Here is a 24298-nt window from a genome sequence, read left to right as displayed (position 1 = left end):
GATCAGGCTTTCAGTTACAAGACTAAGCAGATTCCTGTAATTTGTTTAGTGGTTCTTCAGTTCCTGCCTTGCTTGCGCTCAGTTTCTCTTTTTATTTAGTTCTTGCTTCCAAGTTACAGCATTATTAACATCCTGCTTACTATAAATGTCCTTTCCATGGAAGAATCCAAGTAAAACTGATTTCTCTTAATTTTTAGAATTTCTTTCCCGAGGAACTCTGCCTCTGTAATGCCTTGTCTCTCGCCTGTCACAGTAATAATCGTGTTTGGTTTATGTTGCCTCACACCTATATTTACAGTGTCCTCTCCACAGCAATCAGGAGTTTGACTTGGCCATATCAGCAGGAGTGGCACCTTGTCACAAGTTCCGACCATGTATCCCACACATGGTCGTTGCTCAGCTGAGTGCTAGCAGCCACAAAGTCCCCATGAATCCTGACTGAGGTAGGATCTGCATCTCTCTTCAGTGCTCAGCACACAATACTGGAAGGAGGGTGGCCCTCATACGCACCAGATTCCACAAGCCTCCTGGCTCCCCTCACTTCAGGACATTCTGTCTCCACCATGCAGACTTTGTCCATCCTCTGCCAGACCTGTGAAGGCAGGCAGCAGTCCCAGAAGGTGCAGAGCATCTCTATGACTAGTGGGGCAGCAAGGGTAAAGGAGAGGATTTGATAGACCCTGGCCTGCCAGCGCAGGGGAGCAGTGTTAGACCAGAGAAGATCTGATTCACTGAGTCTAAAGAAAAGACGCATGTTTTAAAATACAAAATTAATTTATTGCTGTCAAGTGTGAAAACCTCTTCCATTTGTTATGTGCAAGTGAAATCTTTTGGCCTCATGCAGAGATGCTGTCAGCAAACTATAAGCCCTAAAAGCCAGCCCACATTTAACGGGACTAGCTTGACCCACTGGGATATTAAAATGCAAAATTTACAGACAGGCCAGCCTCACTTTCTATATTACTTCAAGTTCATAGCTAGAAAGTTCTTTTAGACATCTCCCCACACTGTACTAGGGTCACTGGAAATTATGCACAGGTCTGTCACAGGACACTGAAACACAGGTCATCCCTGATTATTAGGACTATCAGGAATCCTTCAAAGCCCACATTAAATGAACACCAAAGACGCTGGCAGCAGATTACTCAGAGGAACATAAATGTAGGCCTGAGTTTCACTTCACCCTCAAAGACACTTGAGAAACAGAGCATATTAGGGAAACATCAGCCGATGCTTGTAGAACGGTAACCAGAAATAAACTGACCCTCTCTGCCCCACAGCCATTGGCAAGAGTCCTGATGTTGCACCAACAACTGACTGTAGAGAAAAAAATATCTACTACCGTGGTCTGTAAAAGAATGCAGACAGGATTCTGCGTTGCCCTGCAAATGACATCAAAGCAGCAGCAAATGAAAACACCAAATTTCAGTTTTTTTCTGCCTCTCCCCCTTCTTGCTCTGACTCCCCCAGCAGCTTGGTTTCTCACCCAGTTCCCAGCGCTACCGGACAACTGCCTCAGATCAACACGCAACAATACTGATGGTGTTGTCATAACCTCTGTCACAGGTGAGCATGTGGGGACTTGTCTTCCAGGGCCATGGGAGTCACTAATTTGAACTGTGGCCAGCTTCTTTGGCAACGCCCATGGAGTGACACCGGGGTGTGAAGCTGGGATGGGACCACTGTGTGTGGGAACGCCACAGAACTGTCTCTGCAGTTGACTGATGAGCTTGAGCTCCTGCATTGAAGTTCCAGTGTTTTCCTCATGCCATTTGTTCCCTTCCTTCAGCATCTCCCACTGTTGCCAACCTGGCACTTCTCAGTGAGGTTGTGGAGCCACCTATCCTGATGACAATAACATTCATCCCTTTTTTCCTCATATTTGGTAGTAGTAAAATATTCTTAATGGGGCAGTGGCATGCCCAGCTACCCAGAAAGGGCTGAGGCTGTCACTAGAAGGCAAGATCAGTTGCATGGCCTTTACTAGCAAGGGGTTCCCATGAAGCCAGTGGTATAAAACGTTGGGAAGAGAATCTGAGCTTTGTAAGCGTGTTACGTATTGCAGCATTGTCCTCCCTAGCCATGTTCTTGGGGCTGGTATTCACTGGTTGTAGCCCCACGCACACAGCTGCAGCCTGTGTGACAGCCTCCTCCCCTCCCTGCCATTTTCATCCAGCTTTTGTCGCTGGGCTGCCCATGCTGAGCCAGCCTGGCGGAATTACCTCACACAGATGTCCACGTTGGGATGGGAGCACTCCAAGGCGCAGACTGTGCCAGCTGCCAGGAGGAGGCACCAGGGAGGATCTTGTCATGTGCAGAGCCTCCCAGATACCATTTTCTTTCAGGTGCTGTTTAAGCTTGGACAGGGTTGGCAGTTGGGAAAGTGGGCTTTGAAGGTGTCTGAGGGAGCGTTCTTACAAGACAAGTAGACACAGCCTGTTAGTCACACCAAGACGCTGAGGTTTTCTTTGCAAAGACATGCAGAGAGAGTCTCTCCCTTCGGCCCAAGAATACCTGTTTCTGGTACGGGCCATATCTCTGAGCTAGGCTACATCCCACCAAACCCACACAGCTTGACCAAACTGTCAACCCAGAGACTTTCCAATGGGCAACTCACAGCTCGACAGCCAAAGTCTTCAGAAACTCCTTCCGGCTGGTGGGGCGGGAGGGGAGCGTGGCGGTACAGCCTTGTCCACCACGCACTTCTTCGCTCCCTCCCTTTCAGCCCTGTCCTTTCTCAATACCCAGGAAAGATTAACTCCTCTCCGCGCGCCAGAGAAAGTTATTATCATTAATGAAGAATTAAAAGGGAGTGATTAATAAAGGGCCCTTATCTGACAGCGAGGAGGAGGCTGGACAATGGGAGGAAGATGGAGAAAATGAAAAACAATAAATATGAAGCGTAAAAGGAGGCGAGCACTGCTCCCACTTGTTAGATCGCAGCTGCATCTCCTGAGGGGGGAAGGCTCCAAATTGCTAATTACTGCCTCTGAAAAGACCTCGCTCTGATATATTTTCTGCTGAAAGGTTCCCATTAATGAAGCAGCGATGATGCCGTTTCCCTTTGACTTGCCTTCAATTCCCTCCCTGAGCTTCCTCCCAAGCCGGGAACAATGAGGCCCTGGGAGCTGGCGGCTCCCACAGGCCTCTCGGAGACTAGGCCGGGGGCAGCCGAGTGAGGGGAGCCGAGCCGGCTGTGAAATATGGAGGGGGGAGATAAGGCAAAGACAGAGGAAAGAGGCTCACTCCCAGGAGCCCAGGGAAAATTTGCAGTTATTATGAAGGAGATGAGACAGATTAAAAGCCCTTGTGTTCTGCGCTGCCCTTTTATTTAGTGGCTTCATCTCCGAGATGAAAGAAGTTGGAAATGACTTTCTCCGCGTTTTGCTGCAAGAAGCTTCACGGCACATTTTTTGACTTTATTCCTCCCTTTGTCTCTTGTCCCCTTTCTGTCTCTCTCTTTTTCCTTTTAACCCCTGGAAGGTTTTGCTGAGAAGCACCATGGGACCAGGCAGAGCATTTGCCAGGGTAGAGCAACGACCCTTCTACTCTCCCCGTCCTGCCGGGCCGTACCTCTCCTGCTGCCTGCCGGAGAGGGAGCTGGGCAAAGGCACTACCACGACGCGCTGCCAGCATCCAGCCGAGCTTCCTCTCCTGCTCGCCTCGGAAATGTCCCTCACCACTAACGTCTCCTCTCCCACCTCCAGGCACAGCAACAGTTCAGCGCTGGTGACCACAGCCTCTGGGCAGGAAAAAGAAACTTGTATGTACAAAGCCCAGCGATGGATAACAATCCAGTCGGGATAAGAGCGCTGAACATTTTGTATCCCTAGAGCATTTCACGAGCAAAACTATGCTGAGAGGATGGGCCAGTTCCCGTTGTCCACGCAGGGAATCTGCAAACTGCACTGAGAGTAAATAATTTGCCAGGGACACAGGGTGAAGTTGAGTGCAGGCAAGGATTCAAAATTTATGGTCACTGGCCCACTTCAGACTGAACCTCGTAAGACAGGACAGAAATACCAGAAACTGCTCAAAACCAGATTAACCCAACTGCCCTGTTGTATTTCTGCAACTCCTATTCCCAATTTTCTGATTTTCCTGTGTACGCATCAATTCTCCATTGCTGCACCCTCTTAGTTCTTGGGACTCCTGCAATTGCAAGAGCAGCTTCTGCCCTACCTTTTGCTTTTGCCCTCTCCCAGAAAATGAATCCCGCACACCAATCTGCTGCCTCTACTCAGGCCAAAGGCTGCCAGTATCCGTTGAAATTTGGTTTGAAGTGTTGAAAATGGGTAAAAAATTGGATGGGTGAGGTAAAATTTATACCAATTGCAAACCAGCTTGTTGATCAACAGAAACAGCGAAGAACTATTTGGGAAAATAAAGGGAAAACAAGAGAAATTAGAATGGGCATCAGCTACCATCTCCCCAGGACATCCGAACACAGGATTTCTTGTACACAATCATTTGTCTGGTTTGTTATCCTGCCTGGAACGGCAGCCAGTACTGAGTGCTTGAAATGAAGGGGTAAGAAGTTCTGAAATGGATGTTTTCAGAATAACCTTCCCCATCAGGGGAGTTTCTCTCTAACCCAGACATTTTGTAGCTGTTTTATATCCTGAAGCATGAAAAAGGATTGCAGCAGTGAAACAGGATTAGATTTTAGGAGGGATTGGCTCTGAGATCTGAGAGTAAAAAGAAAACCCCTGTATTGGAAATAGGAAACTGGCAGGGAAAACAAAATACTGCAGGCAAGTAGGGTGAGTTACTGCCACGGAAAGGGTTAAAAAGACAAAAGGACAGAATTTTACAGACAAATCGGTGCAGAGAAAGTAACTTAAATGAAGTCAGTTATTGGGTATGGGATAAAAATGACCTACCTAATGACTGTTTTTCTTCTGTTAATATTTCTTTTCCAAGGAAATTTCTCAGAGAACTAACAGGTAATGAAAATGTTAACGTGACAGCTCAGGCCGACATAAAGAACTAGTTAGAGACACAGCATGTAGAGAGCTCATTGAAGCGAAACGACGACTGTCCTATTGGGGTGGAGGAATCAACGGCAAACTCGAGGATTCGGTTATTTCTGAAGTATCTTGACAAACTAGGGAGGGTGCCAGAGGACAGAGGAAAAGCAACTGCTGTAACGGTCTTTTAGGGGGGGCAGCAGGGAGGAAGGAGTGATCTTGGCAATTATCGCCCTTTCAGAGTAACTTCTGCCCTGGTGACATGATGGAATAAACAGAGGCGGAAAAAAAAGTAAAAATACAAAGGATAAGAGATCTATGAGCAATAAGCAGCAGCGTAGATTTATAGAGAACAAATCACGTCAGACAAATCCGATTACTTCCTCTGATTGAATTTACAAAATTAGTGAAGAGAATGCCACGAACATAATATATCTGGACTTCAGCAATGCCTTTGATACGTTGCCTTGTAAAATGTTACTTGAAAAATGAACCAGTATTGGCTTGAATATGAATGCAGCTGCCGGGGTTAAAAAAAACCAAAAACACAACATGAAAGATGAGAAATAACAGGGAATGCTAAACAAAACTGGGCAATGGGAGAGTCACATCTGGCTTACTCTTATGGCTGCCGGTGGTGTGTAAAATGATGATAGGAAAAGAGGTGCAAGGCTTAAGGAGAGGGGAGTAACACAGAGAGGTTTCGTTTAGGAGATAACCGATTTCCATCCCGATACACGCAATTAGTGCAAAATGGAGGAGTTTGGGTACCGAGTTTATTGGTTGCCTATTAAAAAAAATAATATAACCAAGCAACTAAAGGGTAAGCATATAGCAAGGGCTGCCCTGTTAGCAGGTAAATGAGCTGCAGTGGCTCCAACAGCGGCCCCAACCACGGCGTAAATCGACAGAGAAGCCATCAGTACCCTCACGGCCCCGCAGCCCGGCCTCAGGGGCGGGGCGGGGCGGGCGGCGGGGCGGGGGGTTGGCCCGGCCGTGAGGCCGCTGCGCCGCCGGATCGGCGGCGCAGCGGCCTCACGGCCGGGCCAACCCCCCGCCCCGCCGCCAGACCCGCCCCTCAGGCGGGGCGGGCGGGGAGGAAGTGGCCCGGGGAGGCCGGAAGCGCCGTTGACGAGGGGCTGGCGGAGCGGGGCGCTGGCCGGTGAGTGGGGTCGGGGTGAGGCCCGACGGAGGGCGGCGGGTCTTGGGGGGAGGCGGGTGTGGGGGCAGACCTTCCGGGCGGGGGTTGTCCGGCAGAAGCACCGGTTTCTCCTCAGAGAAGGGAGACGGTTTGGCCGGGTCCCTGAGGGCGCTCGGACCAAGGGAGGCGGCCTGCGGCAGCAGGTGCTTCACCGGGATGGGGGTGCGGGAGTTTCTGAGCCCGGTAGGAGGTGGGGAGAGAAATCCCACGTCTGCAAGGCACCGGTGGGGAGAGGGAGGTTGTGAGGTGACGGATTTGGCCAAGACTTTGATATTGGCTCCTTGACAGCCCTGAGGTGGAAGGGGTGGGACTTTTTGGCAGTAGGAGTTGGGGCTCGGTCTCATACATGCCCTCATGTTCTAAGGAGCACAGGGTCCCGCGTGCCTTGTTTTGCTGTTGAAGTTGCTTGCAAACTACCTGTTTTACCATCTGTTTTACTCTCAGCTTTGCTGCTTGTCTGCTTTTTGGAAGACTCGGTCTGTTTGCCAAGCAGGCTAACCCTTCTCTGTGGCTTACTGACACCAGGTAGCAAACTAGTTGCAGGCTCTCATATCCTTAAGATATGTAATAGAGCATGTTGCTTCAATGCAAAAGATGCAACCTTAAGGCCTTTTCAGACACAGAGCACTTGACCTAACTGCTGCAGTAGCGAGATCTCTGCTACCATGGTTAGAAGAGGGATTTAACCCTTGCAAAAGGAAGGAGTGAGCATTAGCCCAAGAAGCGGCAGTTGTTCTGCATTGGGTTCTCCCAGGGAACTCCAAAGTAAGTGTGTAACTTGGTTAATGTTACAGAGGCTATAGCGTACTAGTCTAGTGATAGTAGTCTAGTGATGTACTGGTAGCAGCATTTATGTCCGGTGCTAATTGCTTGTTGTCATTTTTAGTAGGCATTGCCAATGGATGAACTGGTGCATGACTTGGCCTCAGCCTTAGAGCAGACTTCAGAACAACACAAGCTGGATGAGCTATGGGAAGAGATGGCCCTAAGCCCTCGGCAGCAGCGGCGTCAGCTTCGCAAGAGACGGGGTCGTAAACGACGCTCAGACTTCACGCATCAGGCAGAGCATGCTTGCTGCTACAGCGAGGCCTCGGAATCAAGCTTGGACGAAGCTGTCAAGGATTGCCGTGAGGTGCTGACAGCCAATTTCAGTGACTCTGATGACATGGCAGTGGTCAAACGACATCCAGCTCTCAGTGCCACCCTGAGGAGCAAGCAACACTCGTGGCATGAGTCAGACTCCTTTACAGAGAATGCGCCCTGTCGACCTCTCAGGCGCCGACGGAAGGTCAAACGTGTGACGTCAGAGGTGGCTGCCAGTCTCCAGCAAAAGCTCAGGGTGTCAGAGTGGAACTACGAGAGGGGCTGCAGGTTCAAGTCAGCCAAGAAACAGCGTCTTTCACGCTGGAAAGAAAATGCCCCTTGGACATCATCCAGTCATGGCCTTTGTGAATCAGGAGAGAACAGGCCCTTCCTCAGCAAAGGGGGAAGGAAGGAGCGGATGGAGTGTGAAGCTGATGAACAGAAACAGGGCTCAGATGAAAACATGTCGGAATGGTGAGATCTCAGTTTCTTCCCTGTGCTAGTCAGATGGCTGCCTTGCTTGCAGCTGCTTGTAAATCTTGTGCCTTGCTTTTAGAAGTTCTTATCAAAGTTATTCAGTGCTGCTCTCTTTTTGAAGAGGGGAAATATCTCAGCTACTTCTAAACTGTAGATTTTTTCCAAGTCTTTCCTGTCAATGCTGTACTGATGACCCAAAACACTTCCTTGAAAAGTTGGCAAGCTGGTATGTTTCTGGCTCCTGTTACACAAGGAGCCCTCTGAAATGTCTGTGGCCCTGCAGCTACAAAGTGGCATGCTTGTGGCCTGAGGTTTGGAGAGTAAGTCCACCATTGGCACTTGTGTTGCATGATTGAGATGAACTGATCTGAGTTTCTTGTTTTCAGAATTTACCATAAGTAGTAACAGAGAACAGACAGATCTCCCATCGTGACCGTTAGCCCTCTGTGCAGGTACTGTGTGAACCTTAGTCAAAACCTCTTGTTTGCAGTTCTGCATCTCTGCTCGGGATCTGGAATAAGGTCCTGAAAGGCTAGCTATGGGGAAAATGTAGCGAGATGATAAAGAAGTTGGGGGAAACTGAATTAATACTTACAGGATAAGCTTGTGCAAAGAGGGGAGTCTGGCATGTCTTTGTGTCCAGTTTTGGAGAACTTTGATGACTTTGTGGCAGAATCTCATACAAGAGATGGAAACGAGACGTGTAAATGTTATGGTCTGAATTTGTGTGTCACTCTTGGAAAGTTTTCCCCTTGAGTGTGACTTTTATTCTCTCTGTAGAAGGTTTGGGGTTATAAAACTGCTTCTGTACGAAGAGGTTTTACAGGTTAGAAAAGAAACAACTGCTGAGAATCAAGTGGAGGAGGTTTCTTAATGAATGGCATACAGAAAGTGAATAGCGTTGTTTATTTGCTAATTATCATTGTGTAAGAAGCAGGAGACATTGAGGAAACATTTAAAACAGACAAAAAAGTATTATTTTTCATGAAACATGAGGTTTGGAACTCTGCTGTGGGACATTTTGGAGGTCAAAAATTTAAGTATGGCCAAAAGGGGGATGTGGAGCATAGATTTATCAGGGGCTGTTAAGCATTACAGCCCAGATGGAAGATCCGGCTCAGGAAGTCCTTAAACTGCTGGCTGCTAGAAGCTGGAGGTATATACAGAGGAAACAGTCAGTCTGTACTTGTCATGTTCTTATATTCTTTCCTCAAGCATCCACTGTAATAGGCACTATCAGAGAGAGGACAGTGAATTTGGAAAGTATAATTGTTTGATCCAGTATAATTGTGCATATGTTAAGGTTCATTTAAGTGTTCAGGCTGTCTAGCACCTGCAGTTTGTCAGAGTGGACAGGTGGCACTTGGTTATTGAGGGCTTTGTGGGTAATAGCTGGAAGTGCAAACTTCTCAGTGGTATTTTCTGGGAGACTGTGAAAAGCATAGGTTGTAATACGTCCTCACTGTCCTGATCCAGGGGACCACTATTGCATTTTTGCTTAATCAGTGTGGTTTGTATGTAACCCTTAGAGGCTGGAAGTAGCAAAAAAGTGGTCATTTTTTTCCTTAAAAAGTGGCTATTTTTTTGCTTAAATAGTGGGTGCAAAGTGGGCCTTTTCAAGAGATTAGTGGATGCCTTTTTGCTACAGGTTGTTAAAAGCACTTTTATCTTTTCACAGCTATTTTCTGGTAGTCCAGGAAAGGGAATGTGCTGAGTAGCCCCTGAATGTTGCATGTCAGTGGTGATGGACTGAGAGATATCCTTACTTGATGTGGCAGTGATGGACAGTGTTCCTTGAGGTTTTTTTCCCACCAGTCAGAGTCTGTTCTGTCATGTCAAACTTAAAGCAGCAGGCTTTCATCCAGCCTTTATTTATGCTAGCCTTTGAAAGAGTAAACAAACAGCTTTGTCTGGACTGTTACTTGAGGACCATGCTGGAAGATCACTTTGTTCTGTCTCAGTTGTTCCTTGCTCTCAAACTAACTATTGTGCAAGTGTCTGCATCAAATGACATTTACCATCTGCTGCCAAATCCTTGGGATTCTCTTTGGAAATCCAGGGGTTGGAATATTTGACCTCTCCAACACTGCATGTGTGATCTGTGCTATGACTCACTAGGGAGGGTCAAAGTTGGAGAGAGAAATACATACAACCCTCTTCACTGCAGAGTATCCCTCGCGGCAGTGAAGGATCATGATTTGGTCTCTGCTGCTCTAAATATAGCACTTTGCTGCAAGCAGCAGAGTGAAACTGGCTGTGCTTACCTCACTCTCACTCTGCTCTAGCTGTTTTTTCTGGTACCATAAGAGAAGTACTTTGCACAGATGTATAACAAGGGCATGTCCTGAGGAAGAGAGAAGAAAATTGGATGCCTAGGAGAGGGAATGGTATGGTTGTTATCACAAGCTGATGGGAGGGAAAGTGACTGATACAACTTGTGGGACTTGGAAGCAGTCTGTGGTGATCTGGTGATTTACAAAACACTTCGATGCTGAATTGGTTTCACTACTGTTCACTCCTCTAGCAGTGGGGAGTGTCATAAAACGAATGTGTTTTTAGGCAAACTAAGTTGTATATTCTGAACTGATTTTTTTTTTCACTCTCTTTTTCCTCCCCTCCACTGACACTTGCTTTTCTTTGTTATATAGGAATGAATCTCTGTAAATGCTAAAATATCCAGCATTTTGTCTAGTTTCTAGAAGGCTCCTTATCCCAAGTCACATCAGAAAGCTACTGTATTCAGGAGATGAACTCCAGTCCCTGAGAAAGCTTTGCATATGGATCCTTAATGAGGAGGTAGTTTTTATAGTTTGCTTGAGGGACTGCGCCCAGTCTTTTCCTGGAGGAAAATGTGCTGCAGTATTGTGATTCAAAATGTGGATGAAGTCAAATCTTTGAAATTGTTTGCCAAACATGGCAAGAGATGAACACAAATTGAGAGAAGGGTGTGCAGGAACATGATGAGGGAACGATGATGGTTCTAAATTGGGTAATGACATGACTCCAAGTCTGATGTATAAATGATTGTGGAAACAACAGAGGAAGCAAGTGGTCTTAGTAGCCATTTGTATATTTGTACAAAGGTGACAATTAACTGCTAAGACTGTTAGAAGTAACATGCCCTTCTGTCCCTTAATGCTTTGAGATTCCCTGCAGCCATAATAAAGCAAAGGCAAATTACATATTGAGTGCTGAAGTTCTTTCTCTTGTTGGTCTAAGCTGAGTACTCCCAGAATGGTCTGGGTTTGGCTTGAGGGCAGAACAAACCATAGTACAAGAGCTGTCTGAAAAATCACTTTGAATGATGTGCTTACTAGTGAGAGAGGTGCAGTTTATCTAATCTACTCTCAAGTGTCATAACTCTTAACGTGTCTTTTTCAAACGGGATTGTACTGACCTACCAATGCTGTGTGACTTCACTGGCTTGATGCTGATGTGTTTGTTGTGGTTTAACCCGGATAGGCAGCTCAGCCCCACGCAGCTGCCCACTCACTCCCTCACAGTGGGGTGTGGGAGAGAATCAGAAGAGTAAAAGTGAGAAAACTTGTGGGTTGAGATAAAGTTGGTTTAACAGGTAAAGCAAAAGCTATACATGCAAGCAAAGCAAAATAAGGAATTCATTCACTACTTCCCATCGGCAGGCAGACATTTAGCCATTTCCAGGAAAGCAGGGCTCCATCATGCGTAACAGTTACTTGAGAAGACAAATGCTGTAATTCCAAATGTCCCCCCTTCCTCCTTCTTTTCCCAGCTTTTATTGCTGAACAGGACGTCATATTGTGTGGGATATCCCTCTGGCCAGTTGGGGTCAGCTGTCCTGGCTGTGTCCCCTCCCAGCTTCCTGTGCACCCCCAGCCTGCTCGCTGGCAGGGCAGCGTGAGAAACAGAGGTGGCCTTAGCACTGTTTAAGCACTGTTCAGCAATAACTAAAACATCAGTGTGTTATCAACACTGTTTTGGTCACAAATCCAAAACATAGCACCATAGAGCTACTATGAGGAAAATTTAACTCTCTCCCAGCCAAAACCAGTGCAGTATTCTGGGCTGGGAGTGTAACCAATGCTCATCCCAAGTGTGCAGTACAGTCACTTTACCCTTTGGAAGGGAGCTGTTTTGATGACAGCCTGCAGTGGCAGTCAAGAGCCTGGCTAAGCTGATGAATCGGAGGCCAGTCTCTCCGTAAAGAAAAAATTCCTCTCTCTTGGAAGGCAAGTGACAAAGACAGAGTGTTCAGCTTCCCCTCCTTCTCCAGCCCAGCCTGACCTTCTGCAGCCCCTCGGTGCCTCTTGTTTTCTTATTTTTATAGAAAATCAATATCTCTCCTGACACAAACAATAGCTCAGGCGAAAGAATAAATGGGGGAAACCTGAGATCTCTGTCCATCACCTCTCACTTTAACTCCCCCAAACTATTTAATTATAAGCATGCTTTGCTCCAGGTGTTTGCGACAGTGAAATTGCTAAATGAGGACCATTTTAACCAAAGATTGGGTGATCAATAACACTCTATAGCAGTAGCTTGTCGGATCAATAGCATTCATTATTTCATGGTTAAGGTAAGTAGCCTCCTTTGCAAGTGGAGGTCATTAATCAGTGCTTACTGGACCTGCAGAAAGGCTTGTGTAGGAGTCTAGTTTGTGTTCAGCCCTGAAGTTACAAGGGATGGTGAAGAGAGTGAGATCCGTGAAAGTTTGTTCCAGTAAAGCACTGGCAGTAATGTGTATCTATAAGGAACTAAAGAGCTCTCAGTACAACAGGATGCTTAAAGTACTGTTAATATGATCTGGAATCTTGACTTAATGCTTTTTCCTTTCTCAGGCACCTTTCCTCTGAGGATGCTAAAACCCTTATGAAGCAGTCACTCAATCCTCGCATCTGCTGCTTGTGAGGACTATTAATCCAGGCTTTCAAAAGGGAAAGCAGACACGCTAAGAGATTTGCCCAGGGTCATACAGTGAGTTGGTAGGAGAGCTAGGAATGAAACGAATGACTCATGGTTCTCAGTCCTTGGCCTTAATTGCTATGATGTATATGTGGGAGGGTGAACGGATGGCCAAACTTTGTAATGGACTGATTTGGAATTTGATAGTAACTTACATACTGACATGTGGGAATGATGTACAGACTGTTCATCCTTTAAGTTTAAATGGCCTTTATACAATACTTTATACAATAATGAAGGTGCAGAGTTTGTAGATATCCAGCATGATGAGTTGATTTGGCTACACTTTAAAGTGCATTTTCTAAGAGCAATAATATGCTCACAAAATGGGGTTTTATTATGTGCCTGCAATTCTTTGGGGTGACGCATTTTGTGATCCCTCATCCTTCAGCCTTTTGAATCGAGTTGATTACTGGTGTCTAGTATGATCCAATTTCCCTGGAAAAGAGGGACCCAGAGATGTTTTCTAACAGCACGCCCTGATTGGAGATTGATTCTAGTGCTGAGTTATACCTGATGTTCGCATCTGAGGCCTTAGTGCTAAGGGGGTGGGCAGTAACTAGTTTCTGCTTGTTCTGGTATTTCTCAGCTAAATCAGAGGAAGTATTGCCCGAAGTGTCCAAGGATTGATTTAATATCAGCATTAAAGCCATCAGATGCTTGGGACTGACCTGAGCATGTACTTCTGCTACAAATATTCATCCAGCTTTACAGTCAATTAACGGCTTTCTACACATTAATTTCTAGTTTAATTCTTTGGTTCAAGAATTAAGTCTCCTGAACTGCTTCAGCAAATGCAAAGCATGCTGTAATGAGATTGCATTCAGCAGCAGCAAGTCATGCTGTGCTAAGGTATTTAGCTGAAGAGTTGTGAACATACCGGCTGCTCTTCCCTCCAAATAAAATAAAAGTTGCCATAGATTAAAGGGGGGTTTACCTATCTGTATAACATTTTTGAGAAAAAGGAATCTGAAGTAGAAAACTTCAGAGGGTTTTCAGTAGCTGTTATGTGACCCAAGGACAGAGTTTTTAACTGCACTTAATTTCCTAGTGAGTATTACAGACAATGTCATAGTTAGGTTATTAACTCTAGTACCCGAGGCAAATGCCATTGTATTAATTACTTTTTGATAACTTAGAACTAGACTAGATACAGGATTCTACTCTTTTTCAAGTGATGCAGCATTGCTAGGTTCTAACACAAAGGAATTACGTCCCATGCTAGAGCCAGCCATGTGTCTGAAATGCAATTTCTGTGAGATGTGTAAAGCATTTTGGGCTCAGAGAAGCTAGTAAAATGTAATAAAGTGGTTTTTGTTTTGTATCTGCTGCAATTGTAACAATGGGGGTTTTTGTTTGTTTTTATTCCAGTGAAACCAGCAGTGTATGCAGCAGCAGTGATACTGGCCTGTTTACCAATGATGAAGGCCGCCAAGGTAACAACTGTCGTGTGATTTTGCTCATGTGTTGCTGGGGAATTTCTCTTACTTTCTTCAAAAATAGAAAGAAAGATCTATGTTTGAAGAGGGACAGAGAGGGAAGCATGGGAGAAAGGCCAGTGGCTGGGGGGGGGTAGAAGTTAAGAAATGAGCCGCGGGCTACAAAGGTGTGATTTTGATAACAGTACACTCTTCCTGCTGAAATACTTTGTATATCAGATCCATAACATTTGAAGTATAAGAAGCTATCATTATGGAAGGGCACGGAAATACAAGAGAAGTTTTGGAGCTCACCATAATGAAAGAGCAGAGCTTATGATTTGTTTCTACAGGTGTTTTAATTGTTGTCTACATACCATTAGTGCCTGAATCTGTTAGTTGTTTTCTCTATGGTTAGGAAGAGACGATGTGAAAAAAAAAATCAGTTAGTACTGACAAGTCACCTAACGGACTGTGCTGAGAAGACAACAGTAATATGTGATAGATTTTATTTCTTTAAATACACATTCCTCCCTTGCTTTTGTGTGCATTGGTTGAGCCTAGTATTTTCAATGCCTGTAGAAATGGTTTCTTATGAGGTTTGAGTGTGGACTGTAATCAGATTTTATTTATCAGTGACAGCACAGTGTCCGGTTTATGGGGTATATGGCAGAAGTAAGCGTGAAAGAGGTTGTAGTAGGCACATAGGCACTCAGGACTATTATATTTGGAGCAGGTGGAATGTGACCCTAGAGACCTGTAATTCCATGCAGCTTCTGCTGGTGTGCACTCTGATTCTGTCACATTTCATAAGCTAAGATTTGTATGAGATCTCTTCTGGGAATATATGACTGCTAAAGGAAGTAGTATCAGTAACTCAGTAGGAAATGCTGCTTCCACTAGCTTGTTACTGACCCGGGTATCTGGATGTGAGGCAACACTATGATAGCAAATATGCTTATGTGTTTTCTGATGATGTGTTAGGCTGTAGGGCCGATCTGTTGTGATGTTAAGTGGCTATAATACTTTCCCTAAGAGTAGGGATTTCAAATATCAGCTTTGACCTTTGCTGAAAAATCACTGTTTCCAGCCTCCCATCCTTCAAAAGCAACAGAAAAGTAAAATCTTGTTTTCTCTTTTTACTGATGACCGTTCTGGGGGAGCTGAAATTAGTGAACACCTGCATATCAGATGATGAAGCAGGGTGGTGAATGAAGTGTTGAACTTTTACTTCATCACCTGAGGCAAGATTGATGTAGACTGCATAAGTATATATATACATTTATCTATATGCTTGCCCTATATACTTGTCCTGGTTTTATACCCTGTTTTAGGCATTAACTTTTGGCTGCTACTAGAAGTAGGATACCCAGTATATAAGAGCATGTAGAATATACTACTTAAATAAATTAATAAAATCCAATTACAGCCTTCCGTGTCTAGGTACTAGAAGAGATTTGACATTCTCGTCATCAGGCCTCTGTCTGTTCAAACACACTGTTTATACTATAATAGCTTTCTGGCCAAGATGTTTTATCTTACAGTTATGTTAAAAAGGGTTAAAAAATGTTGCACTTTCAGGTTAAATAAGAAACATCTCCCTTTCCTTTTTTTTACACAATTTCTAGTCATAAAGTAAATAATAAACAACAGCTCTCCACTTCAGTGAGATGGAGAGAGCACAAAGCTTTTTTTTTTTTTGGTCACAGATCATCATCTTAGAAATAGTTTTCTAGTACAATTCCAAGCTGAATAATGGGAAATTTAAGATAGAAGTGTACTTAAATTGACTGTAGTTTTTTTTCCCCCCTTCTTTTGAGGTTATGTCATGTAATATTTGTGCTGTTGCTAATTAAATAGGTTGTCTTTGCAATTCCAGCTACCAGTGCACTTCTGTGAGCAGAGAATGGTCCTAGTTTATAATTTGATTGTAAGTTTGTGGGGTTTTTTTGGTGGGTTTTTTTTTTGTTAAATGCAGTGGGATCTCTCACGGTGAAAGTTACTGCGGTATTAGCATATGATCCTGGTTGCTAAAGTTTGTCTTGTGAAAGTAGTGATTTGAGATATGACAGTTCACTATGCTTATAGATCCAAAACTGGAGGGATATTTTTGCACAAATTATAATCACTTAGAAGAACTATCCAACATTACTTAGTTTTAATTTACTATAAAGTGGGTAGGGATATTTATATTTTAAAATATATTTGTCACAAGCATGCTAGGTCAACTGATATATCACAGAAATAAAAAGCAATGTCAGATCTTTGGAACGAAGTGTTCTGGCTGTCCTACCTGTTGGTGATCGGAGATGGTTTTGGGTGTTGCTTCTTTTGTTATGTGCAAGATTGCAGCATTCTTACTAGGATGAGTTTTTTTCTTTTTCTTGTATTTTTTCTTTTTCTTCTTTTTTTTTGTCTGGCAAGATGTGTGGGTAGGCATAATGGACTTCAGTCAGGAATAATGTAACTTGGAGAGGAAAGGAGAGTAAGTGGGGATGCTTGAGTTGAGACTTAATGGTAGGCTAATGAGAGTTTTCCCTAAGTCAGGTGTGTTAGTTTTTTAAGGCAAGGTGAAATACCTTGCGATTACATGGGACTGTTTGTTAGTTGGGCTACTGAAAAGCTAAGTGTGTCAGGTTCTTTGCCCTCTTCTTGCTGTTTTCTTACGTAGCTCATGTGGTACTGCTCTCGGGAGATTTCTGGCCAGGCAGATTTACCATGAATGGTGTCTGATGCAGTTTTAGACTGTAACTGCATTAATTACAGTGACCCTGCTTTATGGAGACTTTGGTCATGACTTCTGTTGCTGCTGCTCTAGTTTGCAGAGGGTTTGTAGTTCTGACAGATTCTAAGAAATTTTGATTAAGACAGACTCACAGCATGGTTAGTACTTTCACTCAGAGTGATCATTTCTAATAGTTGTGTGTTTTCCTCTTAGCTGCTGTCTTAGGAGACTAGGGATCTTTCTCATCAGTGAGTATGCTCCTTTTGCTTAGTCCGTAAGCCTGGTCTTCTCCTGTTATGAAGTCTCTCCTGTGACAGCCTATAACGTGTGCCAAATGATTGGCCTCTACCTCTGTCACAGTAATTACTTCAGAGAAAGAGTTGTGCATAAGACATCACACAACATTGAACTAAGGTTGATGAGATGCAGTCGCAACAGAGTGCTAAAGCTGCCCTAGGCAGGTCTATAAAGAGGGCTTTGTTCTATAGGGAAATTCTGTAGACTGATGAGTTGGATATTTTAAAGCATTTAGTGAGGCCCCATGGTTACTGCAGAACATTGAAACAGAATACAAATATAATGGTCTTCAGGAAGGAATTCTTAATGAGACTTCAGCTGTTTGACATCCAGAAATGCCTACCTGTAGTATTTTGTGGGACTGTCACAGGGCACATTGATGTTACTTGTGGCTAATTCCATCCTATTTCTTTAGGAGATGATGAGCAAAGTGATTGGTTTTATGAAGGAGAATGTGTTCCAGGATTCACTGTCCCCAACCTTCTTCCCAAGTGGGGAGCTGACCACCGATCTGAAGTGGAGCGGATTGACTCAGGCCTGGACAAGCTCTCAGATTCCACGTTCCTTTTGCCTTCGCGGCCAGCTCAGAGAGGTGAGGTCCATAAGGAATGCCATGTGTTTGAGAACTTTTGATGTGATGGCAAGAGTAGATTCTGTTCACAGGTGCTGCAATCTAAATTGATGTTAGTGATCTGGTTTTTTAAATGATCAGATTAAAAATGGCTGCACTATTGGAGAGGATACTGAAATACTCATACCAGTTGCCCACGTTCTTGAGTCTTCTTTTTTTTAAACAGGGATTTTATTTGATTTGTGAATAAATTGGCATATCTACCTCTTGCAGATTGTGAAACAAGAGACAGAGAATCTGATTTGACCACTGAACTGTTTTTCCTGGTAGTTTTGTCAGGAAGAATCTTCTGTATTTGTCGCTCAGTTTTTCTGGGTTTGGTTTTCAGGATTTCATGCTCGCCTGAATCGCCTTCCAGGAGCTGCTGCCCGTTGTCTCCGAAAAGGTCGGAGGAGGCTTGTTGGCAAGGTATTCCTGTTTGCAGGGTAATAATTTTGTATTTCCAATGCTGATCAGTCCTGAAGTACTATTCTAAGATATCATGGGAATTGTTTTCTGCAGAAAGGGCCCCTGTACATTTTTTGTTTTGTGTATTGTTTGATTTGTTTAACTGCTTTGACTGTCAGAAGTTGATTGAGTGACTAAGTGGATTTTAAGGCAGGTTTGGAGTGGCAAAGACAGTTGATCAGTGCTAAAAGCAGTATGAAAGGAGGTCTGAAGATGAATGACAGGAAGCATAAATATCAAGAAGATTTAGACAGAATGTAAGGGAAAATGATGATGGCATGAGGCTTGTGCATGCTCATAATCTGAGACTACAAGGGCAAAGAGGTGACTTAAAGGTGAAGAAGGGCCAAATTTTAGATAGGGAAGTAGACTGATATGAATTGCAGCAAAGGAAGGTGGTTTTAGCAGTTGCATTTTTAGTGGGGAGACAGAAGAATAAAAGGGTATATGCAATAATGCAAAGTTACCCAAAGCCATTGGTTTATTATATGTAGGGCAAGCAACAAACAAAATATTAGTCCTCTTTTTAAGGAAATAAGCAATATTTTGCAGATGCCTGTCTAAAAGAGGGAGGGATACATCTGGTCGGGTCTGGATCTTGCAGTGTTGAGTGCTGCTGTCTGTCATAAAAGATTTTTCTGAGAAGGAAGGTGTTGACTGTTTGGCGTTACTTTTATTGGGATATGCTCTGTGCTTTTGAAAATATTGGCATATATTCTGAGCTGACTGGCTTTAGAGAGTCTGTTAGCAAGGTGTGTTAGAGAGGCCCGGAGTCTAGAGGAGTGTGACTTCTTCCTTCTGTTCAGTCACACTTGAAAGATCCTTGTTTTCCCCTTCCTTTTTCCACTCACCTTGCTTAGTTGTAACCAGCATTTAAAATATGAATCCTCAGCTGGCAAGAGACTGGCTTTGGGTAGGGTTCCTCAGGCCACCTGCAAGTGGCTGGGCCTGTTGGCAGCACATCTAATGATCCAAATGAGAAGGATAATATTTACTTGTTTAATTCATCTTCATCACCTTAAAGGGATCTTTGTCATTTGTAGCGGAGGTCACTGCTCCCCCTTCCCCATCTCTTTCTAAATTGTAATCATAAATAATGAGTTTCATTCAGAGCTCCCCGCCAGCGAGCTGCTAATTACCAAAAGTACGGCTTGTAATTTACACAGTAATAAACCGTAAATTTAAACATTACGGCACTTTAAGTTAATAATTTTCCTGCTGTAACAAATAGCCCATCTTTCACCCCTGCTGCTACAACTCCCCCCAAACTTTCAGTGTGTTTTGCCTATGTACCTGGCACAAACTGTGAAGCATCTTACCTGTGAAAGCCTTTTACCCTCATCTTCAGACCCTTACTACAAAGTATATTTCTTTCTTGGAGGTAGTTGCTATGCAGGTATGAACAGCTGGTGCTTCAGGCTACGTGTGTATGTGTATGCCAGCATCAAGCACATACACAGGGCAGTGTCTCGCAGTGAGAAGCGTGCTCCCAGAGCAAGTCCTTTCTCCTAGGATCTGCCTTTTCTTTAGCTGCTAGAGGTCCTGCTGCTGAATTGCTGCTTTCAGAAACGGCAAAAGCTTCATGCGTACTCCTTGTTTCATTCACCTGTGCTTGGTGAATCCCCATTGTTAGTGGGACAGTGTGATGTCCTGTTTCTGGCCCAGCTGACCCCAGTAACATGGAAATAAGCACTTATCAGCCATTTCCCCTGTTCTTAACTGCATCCTTGTGCTGCATACTTTGTTCTGGTCCAGTCCTTGATGCACCCCTGTGCAAGCAAATATTGTCACTAAAATAATAAAAAACAAGCCCCACAAATAAATCTGAATGATTTTCTGCCATTCTAATTAGTTAAATCAGCTCAGTTGAGGTTCTAAAAGGAGAGGGTGAATATGTTTAGCTGAGAATGGGCTGAGAAGGAAAGGATGTGGCCCAGGGGAGTAAGATCTGTTCTTACTGGTAGCAGCGAACTATTATGTCTGCTCACTGCGTGAGAGTCTACAACCTTTTACCTGTCTTTGTGTTTCAGGAGACCTCCATGAGCGCTCTGGGCACCGAGAGGCTAGGTCATATTGTTAGTGATCCGCGCCAGAAAGAGTAAGGCCCTTAACTAGCTGTTGTGTAGAACTTTGGGAGGGGAGGAAGAACTATAGGGTCCTGTTCCCTCCTGGGACTGAAGGGAATGAAGAGCTGGGTGGTAACTTAAGCATGCAGTGACCTGTGGAATGGGAGACAGTCCTCTACTGATGGCTTCTCCTTTTTATTTGCAATTGCTGACTTCTTTTTTGTTTATAAGGCTGCCCCAGTGTGTGGAGACTGCTCAAATGCCCTTTTGGTTACAGTCAGCTTTTTCTTCCCCCCTCCCTTATAATGTGCCATTGCAATAACTGCAGATCTTCTGCACAGTATGAGAAGACTGAGCCCTATATGTTAGTTATTTAAAAAGCTTCTGTGTGGAGTCATGCTATGGGTGCATGCCCAGACTGCAGAAATGATGCTGACAAGGCAGCTGCGAAATTGCTTTCTCTTTCTTTGGTGTTCTATCTCCTTCCCCAGTTGGTGTATTTAAATTGTAGTCAGCACCAGGAATAGTCATGGTGCGTATCTTTGGCATCTCTCTAATGCTATTGTTGTTGAGCAGTGAATAGGTAAGGGTGGCACCTCTTGACTGTAGTGCAGTGGGTCCAGCCTTCACCAGCTGTTGGTATCCAGTTTTCTTCCTTGGATCTGAAATTTGTTGTTTTTAATATGAGTCCTGCTGATGTTTAATCTTTGTCCTTCCCCCTCCATCTTTGTCCTTCCCTTCCCCTTCTCTTCTTACCCCCAACCCTCCTTTTTTTTCCCCTGTGTTTGCTCCTTCCTTGGCATTGCTCGCACCTATCCTTCCGACTCTGCCTCCTTCCAGTTTTTGGTTACCATCCATGGGGAAGAGAGATCGCAACCAGGTAAGCTGACTCTGCTCTACCTTTTTTATTTTCTTGGTTTCCTTCTCTCTAGAAAGAACAAAGTGCCGGCTTCTGATTTCCCACACACTGTGGCCTGTGCACATGAGGTAAGGCAGCCCTGTCCCTTCTCATTCTGGTAACTGATGTCTTCTGGGCTTTGAACACAACCCATGTCTCTGGCATTATATTGTCTATTTAAACTGAATAGCTCAGGAACTCCTTCTGTTTATCTCCCTGTTTCAGGTTAGTGTAGGCCTTCCTCTCTGACAATGGTTGGGAGGGAAAATGCCTCTTGCAGGAGGAACTTTGGCCTCTCAAAATTCTGTAAGAATTGGAACATTTTTCTCTTTTTAAATGCTTTGTTTTGTCTTGTTTGGCTCAGGCTTCTACCTGATAGTCTCATCAACAGAGAAGGGAAAAAAATGGTGAGCTGGTTGTAGTTAAATAGCAGCCGTAACAGGAAAATGTGAGAGGTGATAAGCAAGAGAAACAGGCATTCTTTTAACTGAAACTCTTTTGTGTATGCACTTTTATATTCTTCAGTAAATCTTTCATAACTTCAGTGTTAGGAGGCTTTTTTACTTAAGATATAAGAGCTCGGGTTCTTGATAGCTGAAAGCAAAAAGGGTCTTCCATTTGAGCAGTTGTATTATAACAGTGTTCCTAGCCATGCACACTCGCTTCCATTCCTTTGCGAGTTGGTTTGTGGTTGGTGGGATTGAAATCTGTTTTACACTTCAGGTGACTAAAAATACATATATGGCAAGAAATAATTTGCAGGCCTTTGTGCTATTGGGTATTTTCCACTAATGAGAACATTTCACGTACCACTTTTATATTGCTAAAGATAAGAATGATAACTACATAAGTTTTAAATTACTAAAACAAATTACTTTTGTCTTTCTTAAATGAACTTGAATCAGCTACAGAGGGTTACTGGTGATTCTCCCCTACTGTGCATCTGCAGTGCTAATTCACTGACAGTAAACTAACAGTCCAACCTAAGGAGGAGCTCCCTGATAGCAGCAGCTTTGTGGTGCATAGTGCCTCTTCTTTCTCAGAAAGGTTGAAGGCAAAGGCCTAGTACAGAGTTCTAGAGTTGCAGATAGCTTTTATGACGAGTCCTGCTACAGCTGTGGATTATTCATTTGTCCTTACTTGAAAATGCATCAGTAATCCTAGTAATACAAGAAAAGTGTTCTGGAGATTGGTGTAGCACTTTGCAAAGCAAATGGAAATGAATTTACTGCTTGTGGTGTGAATTATAAATAAAGAGGAGACGCTGAATGGAAGTGTAATGCAGTACCCCAGAGAAACTACCAGTCTAAACCTTCTATTTGCATATTGAGCAAAGTTTGCTCCATGCATTGATTGACTAGATTATTCCATTTCTGTCCAGACCTTTCAAAAAAAATCTTAAGAGTTGGGTCTTCTACAACAAGCTGTCTTGCACAGGTTTGATGCCTTCAGGATTTGTCTAGTATATGTCTAACAAGGGATCTAAGATTAGCCTGATCATGCAGTGTTTCAGAAATTTGTTTTAAGCAGTTTGCAAAGAAAGCTTGTGAGGTGAGTTGGGAGTGGGAGGAGCAGCTCACTTGCTGTGGAATGAATTGGGAGCTCATTGTGAACTGAACCTGGTGGGCCTGAGTCTTCTAGAGGTCTGTTTCAGTAATACCTATGACCATAGGGAATATTGGAACTGCTCTGTGGGAAGCTCTATGCTTACACCATTCGTAACAGTGACTTTTCTCTCTACAATGTGAGGGTAGACAAGAGGCTTTCCGAAAGGGAGGCAGACTTTTTGCTCATGGCATGCAGCAGTAGAGCTCTTTGAGTATGCTCTTAGTCAACCAGCATTTGTAATAATGCGAGCTGAAAGAGGAGTGTGCTTATAAGACTGTTGTGAGAAGATGGTTATGAGATTTGCTGTTGCACCCTGTGCTACCCTTTTGTCTGAAGTGAGAGTCCGTTCTCACCTAGTTTCACCCCTTGATGTGTCGGAAAGGTCTCCTTATACTGTATGAACAACTATAGGGAATAGATCTGAGCAGCTGTATCTGGAGACGATTTCTTTTAACACTTTGCTTAAATAAAATCTCTTGACTTTCCAGTTCAATCCATTATCTCCTCTGTACTCTCTGGATGTGCTTGCTGATGCTTCCCACCGAAGATGCTCACCAGCACACTGCACTGCCAGGTAACTCCCTTGCTCTGCTCTGTTGGGGTTGTCTCACTTCCCTCCCATGGTTATCTTCAGTAGTACTATGTGGTCTGAACAATACTCATGGACCTGGAAGTTAATGGACTTTTCCCTAGGAGACCTTTGTTCAAACTTAGCATAAAACATACCAATGCAGATTATTTGAGAGTCTCAACACACTAAGCGCTTAGAGTATATGAAACAGTGTATGACAGACAGGCAGAACATACTGTGCTTTTAGAAATAAATGTGATCTGTTCTGGATTGTGCAGTGAGTTGCTGCAAGTCTGTTGTGTAGGTAAAAATGGGCATAGTGTTGTTGCCCACTATTAAAATCAGGACAAGATGAGAGGGAAAGTGCTGACAAGCTCGTGTGGGTGATGTGCTGAGGGATTTTGGTATCCCGGATGCCTAAAATAGACCCTCCGAATAGATTCAGAACTCACCTGAGATGACCTCTAAGGGCTTGATATCTCTCTATTGCAATAGCTGAAATTTAGATCTGGTCTGGCCAAATGTTGAGGTATATTTGAGTCTGCATAGTTGGGGTTAATATGCTATTCAGGCACCTTCTGCTGACTAATCCTAAATTAAATTCAAGTGTTGGCCTTGGAGGTGACTCCTGTTCTTGTGCTGCAGGTGACTATCTAAAGGCAAGGTGCCCTTGAGCTCTTTCCCTGTGCAAGGAGACAAAGCCTTGCTTGGGACACAATTCTGCTTATGTGCTTGTACGAAGGACCAAACCTGAAAGAAACGTCTGGACTTTCAGCTTCATGGTTTTCTTTCCCTTATTAATTAGCAAATAGAGCATGAAAAATGTACTGAGGTTGTATGTGTCTGAACGAAAGCTTGGCACCCACCCAGCAAAGCCTCTCCTCCCACTGGCTTCTGCAGGGAATTTTGTGATGTCGCACCATGACCTCATGCTGCTGTAGCCAGCATGTTAAAGCTGGAAAGGG

General features: G+C 44.1%; 1 protein-coding gene across 13 annotated transcripts in view; it reads left to right on the top strand.

Annotated features, from left to right (window-relative positions):
• The first annotated feature begins 6038 nt into the window (after positions 1-6038).
• The window catches only part of GPATCH2L (G-patch domain containing 2 like), a 32637-nt gene continuing 14377 nt past the window's right edge, over positions 6039-24298 (top strand). The window contains exons 1-8 of one of the 13 annotated variants that reach the window (XM_075151458.1): positions 6039-6132; positions 7058-7728; positions 14044-14108; positions 17528-17704; positions 18072-18151; positions 20221-20288; positions 21189-21243; positions 23251-23336. In XM_075151458.1, coding sequence (XP_075007559.1) covers positions 7070-7728; positions 14044-14108; positions 17528-17704; positions 18072-18151; positions 20221-20288; positions 21189-21243; positions 23251-23336 — 1190 coding nt within the window. In that variant the 5' untranslated portion in view covers positions 6039-6132; positions 7058-7069. The other 12 variants (XM_075151460.1, XM_075151466.1, XM_075151467.1 and 9 more) reach the window with 12 other exon arrangements.

Source organism: Calonectris borealis, chromosome 5 (assembly GCF_964195595.1).
Source record: "Calonectris borealis chromosome 5, bCalBor7.hap1.2, whole genome shotgun sequence".
Classification (NCBI taxonomy): Eukaryota; Metazoa; Chordata; class Aves; order Procellariiformes; family Procellariidae; genus Calonectris; species Calonectris borealis.
The sequence above is the reverse complement of the archived record's forward strand: the minus strand, read 5'-3'. Positions and strand labels throughout refer to the sequence as shown.